A 19,312-nucleotide genomic window follows, 5' to 3' on the forward strand; every position below is an offset into this window, starting at 1 on the left:
TTTATGAGAGAAACCTTTTGCCTTACCTAACTTCATATGCCTCATTTAACCATTTGCCAAGAATGTTAAGTCTACCTTAACTATTGTATATATTATCTATTCAATTACTTTACGTTCGTGCATAGTGTATATATATTATTTATTACTAATAAAAAAATATATATATCATAACATAATACCAAACGTATTATGAAAAACGTCGTCATGGTAGTTTATTCAACCCTGGGAGATATAGATATGAACTGGGTAACTGGTTGAAACGAACCGGGATTATCCCCCATAGTAAGACGCCATATATTGGGATATCAGATCTTGACTGTGCTGATTTTTGAGTTTATCGTCCAAAAACAAAAATTTATCTGTTAATGACAGCGGCATCTATTGAAATCACGAACCACGCAAAGATCGAATAAAACACGTGTAACCCGTATTTTTAATGATATTTGAGCGATAAACACGCTTTACCTGAATGATTGCGACTTGAAATCGTAAATGTTTTGATGATCTATGTCCACATAACTGCCAATGGTACCATACGCTGGCTGGGAATTGATAAACTCGCAAACATGGTGTTCTAAGTTCGGCAATAAAATGCAATATGCAAAGTATTCCACTAGTATAGCTAAAACATCATGTATTGTAATGAGAAAAAATTTCATGAGTGGTTCTCAAAACTTTGTGATCAGACACCCCCTTCCGAAAAGTCTCAACACCTAGTCTATAAAAATACCTAGTTTTTCCCATGACATGGTTTTTGTTACTCAATGCGCACGTTAAATACTACAAACGCCAACAAAGGAGAGCAAAAGAGCACATGCATTAAAGTCAAAAATAAAATAAATCACAGTAAATTCATTCCAGATTAATGCAATATTCACGAATGGCACCTTTGCTCGTGGGCCATGGCCCGCAGAGAATCGCCTTCTGTCCCCAGATTGGGATGGCCTGGTGTACATAGTGTCACACCGAATTGTGCCCCGTTGATAACTGTCACTGTCAGGCGAATATCTATACAACTGAACTGAAGGTCTGTCACAGCCGGAAGAAATAGACATGAGATCAGACTTTACCCTACACTCTTGAATACGCAGCTTTATCTTGTTCAAGGTGCTTCATAGTATTAAATTTGTTTTCCGTTCAAGTCGCGCATCCGCGACAACGATATTAAATTTTGATTACTAGTCTTCAGCTGTAATAATATTATATTAATAAACCGGGCTCTAAATAATTTATATCAATTACTGAATATGACCCACTGGTAATGTAGACGGTTTGTATATTATTTTTATTACGTTGTGGAAACCGTTCATTCATAGGTATGGAACCTAATATACAATACGGCCTTAACTTATGTGATATCTATTTAATAGTTTCAACTATTTTCATAAAAGATTGGATTTTATTTGATGTTTCGCTTTTTTTAGCAGCTTTTGGGAGAACGGATTATGTATCTGTATGAGCATATATGTAGGTTAAATAAGCCGATGTGCAGTTCCGCAATTGTCACAAAACACAAATAAACGCTCTATCCGCAAGCGTAACTCTAGCCCAAGAAATAATTCGGTGTCTGAGCAGTAATTTCGATTGTCTCAATTACCTAATCTCATCTTTTGAATTTCAGGTAAATCCATCCATGTATTTAAACCATTATGAGTTTGTTGTTAAAAATTGTTCACCATACATCGTTATTACAGATGACTTTCATATATTTCTTGCGGCACTAGCAGTTCCATTTACGCTTCAGTTCTAGGCCTATGAATACTATATCAAAAGTCTCATATTTGGGTTTCCTTGTACACAGTTAGAATTTTGAAAATACTATTAACTATAAAGGCCGAAGGCAATTATTCTGAACGACTTCAGATTGAAGTTATGATAATATCGACCCTTTATTATCGACTATAAACATTGGCTACTCTCTTAATTATTCTTAATATTGGTGCTAGTGAACTATATTAGTTACTTAAAACCCCAGAGAATTGATTTCGTTCACCAAGTGTTCGTTGACTGCACGATATAGGTAATTTGAAAATAAGCACTCCGTTAACTGTAGCTGTGTTTATGCATCTAAGTGCAATTCATGCACAGGAAAGAATAAACACGACTGATACGTAGCAAACTCTCGTAATATAGATGCTACCTGAGATATTTGAACTGTGATATTCAAAATTTCCCGAACAATAAGTTCAAGACAATAAAATTGCAAGAAAAAGAAAGACATGCTGAAAAGTCTGTGTTGATTGAGAGTCCTCAAAGAGCTACTTCAACTCGTACACATTTTTGCAACGATACGGTAACTATTGGAATTTTTCACAACAACCAGCTTCGATGCTCGATTATTACAATTTCATTGTTTCAATATTCCACAACTTTATCTAACAAAACTTCCTATAATATAGATAAACTGGGAAACATGTTAGGGCACTTCACGCATTCATACAGCAAAGAATAAACAAAAATACTCTAGCTTCCAATGCTACTTCCTGTTATAATCTGAAGTATCTACTGACTGTGTAGATACGCTCGTGCTGTGTATTCATCTTTGTAACGATACGGAAAGTTATCATAATTCCTAGTAAATCTCAACTTTTTTGATTGAATATTTCAATTCCATTATTCCACAACTGAAGTATCTTTTGTTATAATACATTACTCAAATTCACTTCATCTCAACTAAATTTCCTTTACACATAAACGAGCTGGCAATATGTACCACATGCTGACACGAACAAACTGAACTACGTATTTGTGCTGAATAGCCTGCGGCATTCTAAAGCATGTATGACGAAATAAAGAGCCGACAAAGAACGGCCAAGGATCGAGTTTTTTGAAACGTCGTCTTCAAGCGTTATGGATTGAAAATAGTTAACCAGCACGAGTGGTCGATATATAAGCTATAAAATGTATTAATAACCCGTGATAGCAATCGCTAAGTGGTCATAATCCGCCTACCATTACGCGTATTATATATTAATTTGACGAAATGAAGCCCGTAGTAATGAAAGAACGCCGCGGGTTCGGAAATTGAAGTGGATAACGATACGTGATTAACGTTCGCCCAATTATCAATAAGGATTGGTAATAGGTCACCTGCAAGGGCATTGCTTGTTCAATAAGTAACACATCTAGTAGGCGTGGAAACAAAATAACGAATGAGAGGAGACGCCGCCCAAATTTGGCCCAGTTAAGGGCCACCTTGGTAGAGTCGTAAACTTTTTTTGGTGTTACATGATATTATACGCTTTTATTTTTCTAAAGAAACTGGTTTACCGACCTCTGGCTAACAACTAATCATCGCATCGTTGACACGCATATGTCCTAATGAACACTATAAATCCAACGACTTAAACCAGGGGTGGGCGTCTTCTCTAGTCGACGGGCCAGATGTGGGGAAATGAAGTTTGCGGTGGGCCGGATTATTACATGAATAGTATTCAATATCTTAATCACATATTTATTTGCTAATGCAAGTAAGAAAATTATAAATCGCGTTTAAAGTAAAGTTTAAACTTTACAAAAAATAAAAACCAAAAAACACATAATGAATTTATCATAATGTACTAAAAGTGCAATAATATAATATCATAATGTACTGATGTACAGTCAGCGGGCCGGTCAAAATCTTGTCGCGGGCCGTATGTTGCTCACCCCTGACTTAAACACTCACATGTCTAGTACATAACGCATGTGGTTGGCATATCGTGTGAAGCGCTAGAAACACACTCGATTGCACCCGTGAGGGTTCGCGAGTCCAATCCCGTGAGGAATAATCATGTGCAATAGGATTGTTGGGGCGGCTGCGGACTTCTCCGCCATCAAGTTTTTGCAACAGAAACGACTCACTGGAAACTATTTCCACACCAGATGTTGATTGTTATATAAACCAGACAAGAAACCTTGGTGAGCTATATTATCAAATCACTAAAAGATAATAGAGTCACACTATAAAATTTTTTTTTTTTTAATTCGCGTATTTCGGAGCAGGCATTCAATTTAAGCGGTCCTACTGAACTCCTCGTTTCGGAATAATTATCAAAATTTCACTTCGCATTTCCCTATGTGGGTTTGCGCTTTGTGCTACAAGTGCGCTGTACAAACAGGTGCTGTCAAGCATTATTAAAATCAATACACTTGACTCGGTCCAGAGGATTTCTTTACGGATGTAGGCTGTATACGACTCAGCGTATTTGAATTACCTATTTTTGCAACCTTCACCTCTAGTAAAAAACACCTAAGACTGAATTTAAGTTTTGCAAATGATTAAACTATTTAATTGTACAATTACCTACTTAGGCGGGTTTATCTATCATTAAAATATGTGGGTGTTGGACAAAATCCAGACGAATAATTTTTGCCAGATTCTTAACTTGTGTTAACATCTTTCTTTGAAAACCGAATTTGTCCGCGAATGACCCTTCCCGCAAAACATACTATTTGGGACAAGCATTTACAAGGGTGTAGTATTGTAAGAATTATTATTTACAGGATAAAATTTTCCAGACGTGGAAGACTATTATCTTCAAAGGTAAATTGGAAAAACATGTACTACTATATGAACACTTCAACCCAATGGGTGAAGGCATTGCCTCTGTGCGTGACCACGAATCATGCATGATTTACGTATACTGAGGTGAAATGGATTGTAAACGCAGAAAGCCAATAAGGAAACGCGGACGCCCAATTTTGACACCTCGATAAAAGCATATGGAGAAATTTGTGAGAATAGTTTTACAAGCGTTGCAGTTTCTTTATCGTAAAGATGATACTTGCAAACGGTGTTTTCTCGCGTCAACAAATAGTAAGCTGGCAAACGTAGAGGATTACAATAAAACAGTGAAATATAGGGCCCCGTGTGCAACGGAAAAAAGTAAAGCAAGATCATATTTGATTGGTATGATGGTTATGATAAATAGCGATTTTTTTCATAACAACGACGACAAAATATAAAAAATCGACTCGTGTACACACTTTGTGTCTAAAAAGTTTATCACCCTCCTTTTACGAGAACCAACATGTAAAACAGAACCATCGTAAATTTGCCAACAATAGGGCTGCGAGTCAAGACGTTTTGATAAGGACTGGTCTCTTAAAATGGTATTTACATTTAACATGATTCGCAGATCATTATGTGACCCATAAACGCCTTCAGTAAATATCGATTAGAGCAATCAAAGTTCGCTAAATACTTTAAAATGAATGACTTCCTCAAGGCATAGACAACATCCCTCAGCCAACAAGTATAATTTAACATCCTTTAAAAGTCGTAAATGTGGAAACTTTTGAACCACATGAAAATTCCGTTTCGATTTTTCTGCAGTGTCTTTGGGAATACGAATCGACTAACACAAGGATAGGGCAAAAATAACGGTATTTGGAAACGCTTTACTCTAATCTACCTAACCTGAACCTGATAAAAGTGGTTCCAAAAGTTGACTGAAAGGAGCCAAAATTAAAATGGAAAGATATTCGCGAGCCGGGGGAGGGGAGCGCCCGCGAGGGGATGTTACCGGTACCGATACGTATGATTAAGAATAAGATACCGGTATAATGGTATTGTGACGAATTTACACGTACTTAAACTATAATAGAATGTAACATTTGGCGATATCTAGAACGCAAAAAGAGAAAAACATATAAAGTGTTAAACTATTTCATTCAAGTTCGGCGGGCAATATTAAACCGCTACGCGGGCCGTGATTGGCAGTATAGAAACCCCTGCTTTACTCTAATCAACCTAACCAAAATGGAACTAGACTTATTCATAAATTGCCAAAACCTATCTCGTTTGGGTCATTTCGTGAAAGGATTTTTGATAGCAAGCCAGGATCGCTCAATAAAACCGTTTCAATTGCTGCATTATACTTGTAGCCGCATCCAGCGCATGATTTTGGGGAGAACTAAATTTGTTTTTGTATAATGACGTAATATGACGCTCACTCGTGGTTTTTGCTCCGAACAAAGTCAGATAAAAGTAGCCACTGGTATCTAACAATATCATGAAGAATTGCTCTATAGGCTTACTTCGCTGTCCATGTTAATTAGGCGGGTGACCGTACATTTGAACCCACGTACATTTGAACCCATGCGTATATCCACGGGTTCAATCTATATGCGGGTGCTAAAACCCATGGGTTAGGGTTAGTATGGGTTTAACTATCCGTGAAACAAAAAAAATTCCATAGGTGCAATAGCATACAGGTGCAATTGTCATGGGTTCAAATGTACGTGGGTTCAAATGTAATGGAACCATATAGGCGCATCTCATTTGGTGAAAGGATTTTTGATAGCAAGCCAGGAAACGTCCGGTTTTCAGTAAATCGTTCAAGAATAGAGCAAAATAGTGTTGGAAAAGGCGTATGAATTTATGTCTTACTGGTAATGAGGCAAAATTGCATTGAAAAAACCTCCTGGCTACGAATATGCGAATATGGATCCACTAACACAAAGACGGGGCCAAACGGGTAGTATTTAGAAATAATTTGGTGTAATAATCCCTTTACCTAAATCGAAACTTGGCTTTTTATGAAAAAGTATTCATTACAAAAGGCACATACTTAGTCACGTGACATCAAATTGACTTTTTCCTTCTGCTACAAAAGCTGAAGATTAATGGTGATGTGCTCATATTGAATTCTAACCAGCCGAAACAAATCTATCAGGATTACACAAAAAAACAACTCCACGATAGCGTAGAAGGCACAAGTACATGGTGAAAACCGGTCACCTTCTAACATAAATCCTAAGGTAAATAACAAACCACCTAACTTTGGAAAGCTCTCTATATTTCCTGAAATATGACGCTTTCAGTCGTCTGGGTCAGTTTATTCCACGATATATACTGCGGCCTGGCAAAATTTCCAGTAGACGTTGTGTAAATACATTGCATTGATCACAAGCTAGGTATAGTAGTTTTATGGAAAACTGAGATATCTGTCTCAAATCGAAAATCGAGTCTTTCCTACTTGCTACAATCAGAAGATCGTGAGTGTCTAACTTTTCATAACATTGCTTGTCAGTAATAGAACAAAATTCAAAATTGCAAAGGGAATTTATCGATATCATATATTGTTTTGACCCTCACAGATGTATTAAATGAGGTAAAAATACTTGAACAATTACTGATTAAAAAACAACAAACCTGGTGAAGATATATTGAGAACTGACTTCATAACAAAATTGAAATTGTAAAGAAGCTCAATAGACACCCTGTATGTATATCTTATAATTGCCCGTAACTTCTCAATCTTTTTGTAATATGCTTGCTCAATTCTTCTTCTGTCATTTATAAGCGACTCAAATTTCGTAGAAAATCTGTTCCCTGTTTGAAATTCGACCATAAAAATGCAAAATTCACACTAGTATAATACATAGGCTTATACCAAGCGCATCCGCTATACAGGCATGCGTATATCCGCATGTGAGGACGTGTTCATAAGCGTCTGACGTTATTTGCGTAGCGCGTGTGTGCCTCGTGCGTCACGCAACAGCTGTTTCGAAAATCAAAACAAGTCTGAAGTGCGTCACATGCGTTTTGGGGTTCTGAACGCCTTTATCACATACCGTGTTTCCCCGAAAATAAGACCTAGCCTGAATTAAAAATTTTAAATATAAGCCCTCCCCTCAAAGTAAGACCTAGTCGGGATTGTAACTTGGGTGGCAAATTCTTAGAACACATCACAGACGGCTGTGCTAACAACGCACTAAAATCGATCTACCTTGATAAGAAATTTTCATTCAATGTCAATTCATTCAAATTCAGTTAAATGGAATCTTCATTGGAATTTATAATTCTAATGACTTTCAAGACATTCCAAAAGATGATGATGTGGTCATATTTGAATAATCTATGTTTAGCAGTTTTTCTATAACATGTTATTTATAAGTAATCGATATCGGTTTTCATATTTTTGTATATTTAAAAATCTCGTTATTCTCTAAATTTGTAATTTTGCTTTTGATAAAATAAAAGTCACCCCCCTAAGAACGGGCCCTAGTCTTATTTTTCGAAAGAAATTATAATGAGAACCTGTCACGGTAGAAGTAAGGGTTCAATAATTGATTTTGGCAAGATATGGATGTTCATTGAAATGGGTGCCGATGCTGCAGTTTTTCAAATAATTTTATAAAATAAATATTGAGTATTATGAATAAGATTACTAAGCCTAATTTAGCTTGAATTCATTCACCAAAATTTTGAATTGCTTAAAATACAAATCGTTTCAGCAGTTCATTAGAACCCGGGTGTGCAACCTGCATCCCACATAGAAAAATCGGGCGGACCGCGGAGAAATGCTAATTTTAAATGGTGTGCGGCCCACGAAACGAGTTTTCAATTAAGTTCAATCTGGTACGTGAGAGTAATTCCAATCCTATTGCGTTGCAGCGCCTAATTTTTTTATTACCTATTGCTGTGACGTTACAATGCCTTGACAGCTAGCATGTGCAAAGCGAACAACGCATGTCATAAGAACAATAAACACAATTTTTGAAAGGAAGCGCAGTACTGATATAACTGCTGAGAAATCTTCTATGCATGTTTCTCGTGCATCGATTTTCTTGTTTACATCTGTAACAATGACCAATCAGCAAAAATTACCTGATGACGCAACAATGGCAATTTTTGAAGCCGCTCAGACACGTCGCTCGCTCAGGCAGATATTTAAGCAATACTTTGTCTCGTGGTTTTGCGTATTATTTGTCAGATTTTAGTTGTATTTCCAAAAATTAGTTGTAAATGAGGTAAGTCAGGATGGTCAGTGCCAACTATCCAACACATTCGCCGGACTGACGTGGTGGTGGGAATACTTAATCCAATCTGTTTCAGTGCGATTAGCTATCTATGCTTTTTGTACATGAGAAGTTCGAAATGTTCGGTTTCATATTTTACCTGAGGCGAAGTTAATTTGTTAAAATTCGGCAACCAAGTTCTCTTTTCAGATCCGTGTATCAGCTAATGAATAGATCTAAAATTTTGAATATTATAACGATAAATCAGTACAAGAGAGCTACGCACAAATATATGCACACGTCAGACAAGAGCGAATCAGTCCTTACCGGTATCTTTGACGCTACCGGTACCGTCAAAAAAGTTCTGAATTTCCAGTAGCAAGAATTTTGCAGAATCAAAACGGACAGCCAGTCATGACACTGACTAAAATCCGTGTTCCCATGGATAAAAAATAATACAGCAAAATTTTAGACGAAATATCAAATTTCATAGAATTCACGCAAAATTTTGAAATAAATAAAAGTAATAGCCTTCTAGCGAAAAAATTAATCTTCAACCACTGAAAATTTCAAAGCAATTGGTCCAGTATTCGAAGAGAAAAGCGACTTTTTAAAAACGTGTCAAAGAACAAGAACAACAACAACATAATATTGAAACGATCGTTATGTCCATTTCGTGTCCAAAAATACCAAAAAGAACAACAACAACAGAATAACAAAACAATCCACAGGTCATTCATATACCTCAGAGTATTACTCTATGTATGGATCTTTGGCATTGCAGACAGTAGTGTGGGGTTGAATGATAAGTTTTAATTATTGCACTCAAGGCAGCTTCTGATATAAATACCAGAAATATCATTACCAAGGTTTTTGTTTTTCTCCAGGAAAAGCGGAAATTCGATATGATGGTGTAAAGGTATGGCAAACCACACCTCTCGTTCGGTTATCAGTCAATGTCAGGTGTGGGATTAGTTAGACAGTTAAGATGCGTAAACTCTAAGAAGCTGGACTGACATGCGCGTGCGAACCACCCTACGATGACGAGGAGTCCGGCAACAAACAAAGATTATTTTGCTGTAAGAGCTGCTATTGCTGGATTGTATGAATTGGATGTCCTGAATTGCGTCGATATGATAAAATATATTATATGAGAATGAAGGAATTTTATTACTTTTTTTGTGCAGACAGTATCTACCTCACTTAACCAACCCAAATCACTCAATTTACCTTATCCATCAAACTCACCTTATCCAATAAAATTACTCCTTATAACTCACTCACTCAACTCACCCAATTCCTTTAACTCACCCAATTCCTTTAACAAGGGTTACCATATTTTTTTGACTTCAAAGCGGGACGCTGTAACTTTACAGTTTCCGATTTTACTACATGGGCCTACATTTAAGCCATCCCGGCTGTCTTCATTGACCATATTGTCATCGAGAGTTCATGCGCATATTCTCTGTCTGAATATCGAGTTCAGTTCGAAAAATAGAAAGGAATAGACGCTAACGATACAAATGATCCGAATTTAGATTTTTTTATGTACAGCAAAAGGAATAATGAAATAGTCTGCCGTTTTCAAGCATTGAGAATTTACTTATTCGCCCAAGCATGCTTTTCTGTAGATAACGCCTTTAAAAAACGTTGTTCAATGTTACATTCACGCGAACGTCCAAACAGGACCAATTAGAATTGATTTTACATGTGATACGTTCGCTAACAATGTTAGCGGGAAACAACGAAACAAACAAAATAACGCATTCACCTTCAGTAAGTACGCTAGCGTTGCGCTACGCAGCAACAACAGTAACGAGAACATGTAGTGTATTATGCTTGATGGCTGAACGCAAAAGCGGGACATTTGGCTGACTTGGCGGGACAAGACGCTAAAAAGCGGGACTGTCCCGCCTAAAGCGGGACGTATGGTAAGCCTACCTTTAACTCACCTAATACACCTCACACACTTGACTCAAATAACTACCTCACTCGAGTCACTAAACTCGCATAACCTATTTAATTCACCTAATCCACAACACCCACCTTCACCTTATCCACTAAACTCACCTATCTACATTACTCAACACACCTAACTCACTTAACTACGAAACTCAAAGAATCCATTGAAATCAATTCACAAACCCCACTCAACTAAACTTACCAAATTCACTAAACTTAATCAACTACAAAACTCACTTAACTATCTGAGATCACTTGATTCAATTAACTCACTCAACCCGCCCCACTCCCTTAATTCAACTAACTCGTTAAACTCACCCAATTCACCTCACACACTCAACTACTAAGCTCACTCAACACAACTTTCTTACCCACTTAATTCACTAAGGCCATCTAACTCACTGAACACTCCTAACTCACTGAACTACTAAACTCACATAACTCAACTCATTCAATTAACTAACCTAATTCACTCAGCTCACTTAATCCACCAAACTCACCTAAATCACTAAATTCGTTAACTCACCCAATTTACTATACTCACTAAATTCACTTAACTCATCCAATTCACTTCACTCACCCAATTCACTAAACTCACCCAATTCACTTAACTCACCTAATTCACTAAAGTCACCCAATTCACTTAACTCACCCAATTCACTAAACTCACTCAATTCATTTAACTCACCCAATTCACTCAACTCACCCAATTCATCAACCAATTCACTTAACTCACACAATTCACTCAACTCACCTAATTCATCAACCAATTCACTTAACTCACCCATTTCATCAACCAATTTACTTGACTCGCCCAATTCACTTAACTCACACAATTCACTCAACTCACCTAATTCATTAACCAATTCACTAAACTCACTCAATTCACTTAACTCACCCAATTCACTAAACTCCTTCAATTCACTCAACTCACCTATTTCATCAACTAATTCACTCAACTCACCTAATTCATCAACCAGTTCACTAAACTCACCCAATTCACTTAACTCACCCAAATCACTAAACTCACTCAATTCACTTAACTCGCCCAATTCATCAACCAATTCACTTGGAATTTATTATAGAAGAGCAGCAGACACTGATATCTAAACTGCAGTTTGCGAACAGGACAAGTCAAAAACTGATTTCAAAACTTCAGACTATCACAAGTAATCTTTATTAACTCTTGTAATTGTATTGTAGAGTTTGAGATGGAGTAAATTATTAAACTTAGATGTTTTTACTAATGATGCAATCTACGTTTTGCGCCCATTTGCCCGTACAAACTAATACCATCAGTTTATTTTCCATTTGATTAAATTATCATATATTACGCCACTAAAACGTTATTGCTTTTATACTTCTAAATTTTTTTTAAATCGTTGGATGGTATCATCCCATATTCCACGTAAAATATTGCTGTTTTCTTTCAGTTCACGTCTTGTTTACCTCTTAAAGATTTCTTTGTTGCCGACGACGGTGTAATATTTTGGTTCGGAAATCATTATTATAATGAATTAGAATATTCCGAAGCCGTTGCACAATGCAAGCAGCACGGATCGACTATAGCTCACATAAGAAATATACAAGAGTACAATGCAATTGTAAAACTAAATAGGAGTATTTAACTTCTTCTGAAAGGGAACTCATATCGGTGTGGACAGGAACTGCTATCAGTCCACAGGTTACACAAATAAACCTAAACTGGTTGGATCAGTGATTCCCCTTCCATAGGGGATGAACAACCCCTAAATATAACACGGGCTTTGTACAGCAGAAACGACCTGACAAAATTCAATGCGCCAAATAAAAATAAAAAAAAACTGTGAAAGATTTTTCGATTCAAATTTGAATAAACAGGATACCTCGAGTGCTGTATATGAATTAAAGGGTACTCCTGAAGTATGCGCACCAAGAAGTCGCAACATGAGTTCAGGTTGTGCGCCATCTTGGTGCGCATACTTCAGGAGGTCCAATTGAAGTATATACATTTTCATCTTATTGTTGACCCTCGGGCCAGTTTGCTGCACTGATGCTGGGGTTCAAAAATCACTTTTCAGACACCACATATAGACCAATCAATTTCCAGTACCTAAAGATAGAAACAGTCGCTGATCGAGCCTGCAACAGATCCAAGCTTCCGAAAATAACTTACCATCTAATTCTATACCCGGCATGGACTGGCGACCGGAGGAGAGCCCGTGGTCCCCCATATTGATAAGCCGTCATATCGGATTTCCTCTCCACTGGGATAAATATGCAAACCCTACCCTATGCTAACGCTCTTACTTTTTTCATATTAATTCTTAGTGTTACGGGCCCAAAATATCACCGAAAATTTCTTTATTACTTATCGATTTCAATCGGTAAGTATGTTGATAGGTATTTGTTCGTCTGTCTGTCTGTTAGATGCACGCGATATCTTACGAAAGCGAAATTGAATCTGTTCCAGATTTTGCATGTGCTTTAATCATATATCGTGCCAGAAGCCTATTGATTTTGGATGAATTATGTCGTATAATTAGCGAGTTATTGATTAATTAGTGATGGGACACAAGGTGTCACTATGGAGTAAGAGCGCTGTTTTGGGGGATCCCCTACCTTTCGATCGATAAGTCTTTGGTATCTGACCGATATTCTCGTTTGTTTTATTTATAAATCATAGGCACGTATTTCTATCTCATTCCGTAAACATCTTGACAATTCTGACATTTGACAATTCTTTTAACATTTGGCTTTGGCTCCATTTCATCTCTCTTTTTTTTTTATCACAGACAGGTGACATTTCACCACCGAATGCCTTCACCCATTGGGCACCAGGGGAGCCAATCAAAGGAGTCGATGATTTAACGCATAACGAGCTTTCAGTGTCTGCTGATTCTAATTTCACTATACAGGGGATGCTAAACATATGGCCATCAGCGGATTGTAACTCTGTCTTATGCAGCATTTAACTTCCTCGCCTTCAACTGATTGCTCAATGTAATACATACTTTGAGAAATACTCAGTTGCTTATGCCCCCGCTACTAATGCAAATATGTGAGATTTGGGAAAATACTTTGGCCACGGTTTAAGTAACAAAATATTAATTATCCAGTTGGGTTTGGGGATGATTTGAACTTCCAGCGCAATTTGCATTCCTAACCATAACTAGATAATTGCTAATTTTGGTGACCGTACATTTGAACCTACGTACATTTGAACCCATGTGTATATCCACGGGTTCAATCTATACGCGGGTGTCAAAACCCATGGGTTAGGGTTAGTGTGGGTTCAACTATACGAAAAACAAAAAAAATTCCATAGGTGCAATAGCATACAGGTGCAATTGCCATGGGTTCAAATGTACGTGGGTTCAAATGTAATGGAACCACTAATTTTATCAGCTTGAGCGTTCGCGAGGGCGTTTTGTTCTTAGTACAAGAGATCTGAAACTTTTTGTATCATGCGGTGTAACCAATGATGAGACTTAAAATTCTAAGAACAGGTTCTCTTTGCTGATTAACAATTAACAACGAGTTCCCTCGTTTCAGAGAATGTATGGATGTCCCTAAGTCAGGTAAATTAACGTGGCGCGCTTTGCATAGATCTAAAACATAACATTCGAAACATCAAATATTGTCGTCATCAGGGGTGCACTGCGAAATTATGCGAAAAGAAAATTGAGTCTGGAAAATTCAGGAAATATTTCGGTACTCCCGTAGTATGCGAACCAAGATGACGACACCGGAATTAAGTAGGTGTACCAGGTTAGGGTACACATACACGCCATCTTGATTTACATACTTCGGTAGTACTATTCTCAATTTAGAGCTTTGTTCGGGATGAACTGTAAGGCTTTTGTAAATCATATGCTGTGTAATAGCATTTTTGCTCATTGTCAATGCAGCTTTTTGATAATATTATGGATTGATTGATAATATTATATTACTGCATACTGAAGATACCAGCTTCGTCAAAATATCAAGTTTAGTCATTTTTCATTCAAAAAAGATTGCTCTTGTGGTTGGTCTTGGTAAAAAATAGCGAATATTTTATGTTTTTACTTTTGTAATATTTGCTCTGAAATTCCTGAAAAGCTTCTGCTCTCTGTGGATTTTGGGCCGCCAGGTGACAACTGACTTTTATGTCCATATATCTGTGCATTTCAATAAATATAAGTTTACTTTTTGCGATATTTATCATCAAAGAAATCATACATCATACAAAGAAAAATGATTTATTTGCGATAAAATAGCTTTTCACTCATTATTAATATAATAACCCACGCTTCGGTTATTCATAACTATTGTTTTGAGGGAAAGCGGCAAAACTACAAAAAGAATATTACGTCGAATTATGAATTTTAATAGATTCTAAATGTGCTTGTATCGTGAGTGTCCGTCAAGTAAAAGTGAAACAGATTTTAATGCTTGGCTATTTGTTTCTATGGCAGTCGAGTTGGATAAATAAATTATTCGACGATGTTGTTGAATTATATGGAATTCAGTGAATGTTTGGCAAGCTTATTGCGTGTATGAAAGCAAGAAATTCATTGCATACAACAAGCAGAAGTAGGGATTAAATATAGTAACTGATTGAGTTGAAAATAATTTAGCGAAAGTTTGAGGGAGAGAAAGCAGGAAATGCGTATCAAGTAAGAAAAGAACAACATAGCCTATGTGTAAATATTGTAATATGTAAATATGACCGTTACGCAGATGCATAATCATCACGGCCCTTATCGCGCGTTTTGGTGTAAACGAAGATTTTTCATTTATATTTTTGTTGGGGGTGCACATCTGTGTCTAGGCCAGTAAGGTCGTCAACATGTATTCCATATATCTTACACCCAACTGTTTGTTTATTATGCTAATCCTGTTACATTTTTGAGGCAAATAAACATACATACAATATATTATTAGTGATGTTTTTATTTTTCATGAGATTATATATATTTATATACTATTGCCCCTTCCCCATCTCTCCCCAAACACATGACTACCCATGTGAATTTGAAAACTTATAATGTGATATGGTAGTAGGCCCTCATTTCCTATGAAATTTAGTATATTTGGTACAAAGTAGACATATGGATCGTTTTATTATAATGTTTTTTTTTCTTGTTGGTATTTTTCTTCTTAATGTTTTAAAAAAAATGACCTTTTCTTTCGTTACTGGTCCAGTAGTTAAATGGAAAAGCGATTTTTTTCATAGAAGAAATATACTAACAAGAAAATTAAATTAAGGTGGGACGGACAAAAACAACATAATGACAGAGCGATCCATAGGTCCACATCCTGTCCAAAAATCTAGAATCTCGTGGCGGTTCCGCGTTCGTGTCATCAGGTGAAAGGTCAAGTGAAGTCGGGAAGAATACGGTACCGTTAACTTACTGTGACAGATTGCAAACCCGTACTACTTCCCTTTGACATTCGCTTCCGTATGTTCGAGCACCATACTCTCTTGTTTCCATAAACTCGAGTTTGTAGCTATAACTTGTTGCTTCATGGGCTTGCACATAATGGGGAGCTTCCAATGGCTCTTTTAAAATTATTTAGAATAATGTTTAAGAAAATATTTTAGAAAAATAAAAAATGTCGAAAAACTTTCATAATTTCAGCTGAACCTATTATATGTTTATTGATCTTATTCTAATATTCAAAAGTTTGCCGTATATATAAAAAACTACGAAGAGCAAAAGGGCATGGACACAAAAAACAAAGCCACAGACGATGATAAAGGTAGCATTGATAGTAAGATAGAAATATGATATTAGATAGAATAAGTGATAAAATTTATATTTATTTGAAATAGTTTTCACAATTTTCTATTCATTGGAATAGAAAATAGGTTTTAGTTTTTTTTCTTTGATTGATTTTAATATATAACATAAGCACTTCACATTGAAGGCATTTCGCGCATAATAAACATTATTCACACTTTATAGAAATATAAGATAGTATATTTAGTATCCGACATAAATACTAGTTGTAAAATAATGAACCTCACGAGGGCTCCTCATGCACTATTGCAAGTGGTTACTAAGAAAATGAAAAAATCTTTGAAATTTTACTCACTTCATCTACTATTTAATATTTTCAGGACCAAAACTTGCGCTGATAAAACATAAAATTTTGATTTTGCTCGTTTTGTTTGCTGCCGTTGGGATTGGAATGTCTTTGACATTGTTTCTGTGTAAGTATGGATTGTTCGACACAAAATGGAACTATGGATCGTTTTGTTATTATTATGTTGTTGTTGTTGTTGTTGGTATTTAGTTTTGTTTCTGTTTTTTCTTTTTCATGGAGTTAACATTGTTGTGAAAAAATCGCTTTCATCTTTCACTACTGGACCGATTACTTTTAACTTTTTATTGGTAAATTAAAGGCTGTTGTGGTCGCTAAAGAAAGCTATTACTTTTATCTATTTTCTGTGGGCTCTATGGAATTCTTTTTTCACTATAAATTTTTGTATGATGCCGTCATCGAAATTAAAAGTTACGCTCCTTGTGGCGGTTTCGCAATCGCAGTGGTCGACTATTGAGGTCGGGACGTAGAAATATGGCATTGAGACCAAAATGATATTAACTTAATAATTGTCCAAAACGAAGAAATACGCCGACGACTTGAAATGCCCCAATAAGTTCATTTTATTCTTTCTCAATCTAATATTTTCAATATGCCTCGAGTTGTTGTGTTTATCTGAAAATTTATTCGTTACAGCTAACAAAAAAAGTCAACATATTATCGAAGAAAAGCAATCTTTAATAAAAGAACAGCTGAAGGAAATTAACGATAAACAGAAACGCGTAGAAGAAATACAAACAGCTATCTCAAAGAGTCTCAAACTCACTAATGAGCTCAAAACGGTGTTTAGACAGGGCCGTGGTATGTTCTATTTTGCAATTTTTTTTTAATATATTTTGATTTTACAATTGGAAGGTTTAATTTTATATAATTACCTGGTATATTTCATTCCTTCCTAATTTATTAAATTCTCTACAAAAAAAAGAAAATGTCCGCTCTTGGCTACAAATTGGTTTGAAATTTTTAGTGGTTAAAAATTGTGGTCATGAATTTATTGTTGTTGAATGAATTTTTAAATTTAGTTTATTCTAGTACGCGTGCGTAATTTCCATCCGTTTAGCATTGCAAATTCTATACATGGTGCCTATGACGTTACAATGCGCTAACAGCAGGCTTGAAAACTGTTATGCCTGCAAGTACTAGAAATCCTATGTTAAAATAGGCTGCGGCCAGTTGTTTTGCCCAAATATTTCTATCCGGCCCGCCTGTATTAAAGGTTGCACATCCTCTTGCATACCAGGTGGCGTTTTTGCATTCACTGTGATTTGGTGGTCAGTCGAAATCTGCAAGACTACGATACGGTTCCCGGTAAAGATCAGATACCCGTACCACTACGTTTTGGCTTTCGTGCCCATATATTTGAGCATTGTTCTCTTGTTTTCTTAAGCATCCTACGTTGCTGACGACGGTGTTGTATTTTGGTTTGAACCCCGTTTGTTAATGGATATGAACTACGAAGAAGCTGTTCTCTTCTGTGAGACGCGCTGGTCAACTGTCGCAATATTCAGAGATGAAATAGAGTATGAGGGAATTATCAAGCTGATACAAGATGAGTACACACCTCATGGTCTTCTTCTTGTTGATGCTTGGATTGGACTCACCCTAAACACAACGGTGCGTAAAAAACTTTTTCAAGTAATCTAATTTTTCTATTTAATGTACGGTAATAGTCTTTCTGCACACTAACATAAATATATATCTGTAAGGTTTTGTTTCACCAAGCCATAGTTGAAAATGCTTGTTTGAGTAAGTCTAACCAAGACCAGAAGAAACGTTACAGAAATACATTTTTGAGTTAGCGTTCAGCAAGACTCACTTAAAAGGGTGCTCCCGTAGTATTCGTACCAAGATGGTACTCAACCTGAACATAGTATGTGTACCAGGTTAGGGTTAGCAGGTTGTGCGCCATCTTGGTACGAATACTACTGGAGCGCCCTTAAAAGAGCCAGCCTGTTATACTTATCTGAATATTATGCAAATATTGAAATGATTTTTCCTGCAAAACTTCACGTGAACTGTATCATTTGTTGTTAAAAGTCATTTTTTTTCCACTCAGACAGTCAAAGTTACACCGACAGGATCGTTCACTCAATGGCATTCAGCTGGACCGACTGTGAGCAATATTGGTGACAAGGGACTATCTGCTGTTTATCTCCTTGTCTCCAGTGGGCAATTTGGGATGGGAATGTTAAATCAGCGGCCAGATGAAAATTGCTTCACAGTTATATGTCAAATTTAAATAGTTTGAAAAATTTGCTGTGTCACATTATCACTTTGATTTCCATCATACCGAAGTCGAGATATGAGAACATAAACAATCGATGACATATTGCCGAATAACAGGCGAAGCGGCACATTTTATTTCGAGCATTCCTTACTTTCAGATAAATATTACTGACAATTTTGAATTAAAATATCTGTCATTTCCAATGTCACGACTCTCCGATTTTAGTTCCGAACTCCGAGATGATTTGCTACGTATGTAGATCTTTTTAATATAGATCAGACATGGGAAAAGTACGGCCCCTGGTTCAAAAACCTTGCCCACCTCTGA

At 36.4% G+C, this 19,312-nt stretch overlaps 1 protein-coding gene across 1 annotated transcript; it reads left to right on the top strand.

The window, feature by feature from the left end:
• Nucleotides 1-16,291: 16,291 nt before the first annotated feature.
• On the top strand, nucleotides 16,292-19,087 carry LOC120333190 (uncharacterized). The gene is made up of 5 exons (XM_039400558.2): nucleotides 16,292-16,413; nucleotides 16,775-16,867; nucleotides 17,395-17,559; nucleotides 18,146-18,372; nucleotides 18,815-19,087. The coding sequence occupies exons 1-5, from the start codon at nucleotides 16,377-16,379 to the stop codon at nucleotides 18,995-18,997; spliced, it is 705 nt and encodes a 234-aa protein (XP_039256492.2). The 5' UTR covers nucleotides 16,292-16,376; the 3' UTR covers nucleotides 18,998-19,087.
• The last annotated feature ends 225 nt before the right edge of the window (nucleotides 19,088-19,312 follow it).

Source organism: Styela clava, chromosome 13 (genome assembly GCF_964204865.1).
Source record: "Styela clava chromosome 13, kaStyClav1.hap1.2, whole genome shotgun sequence".
Lineage (NCBI taxonomy): Eukaryota > Metazoa > Chordata > Ascidiacea > Stolidobranchia > Styelidae > Styela > Styela clava.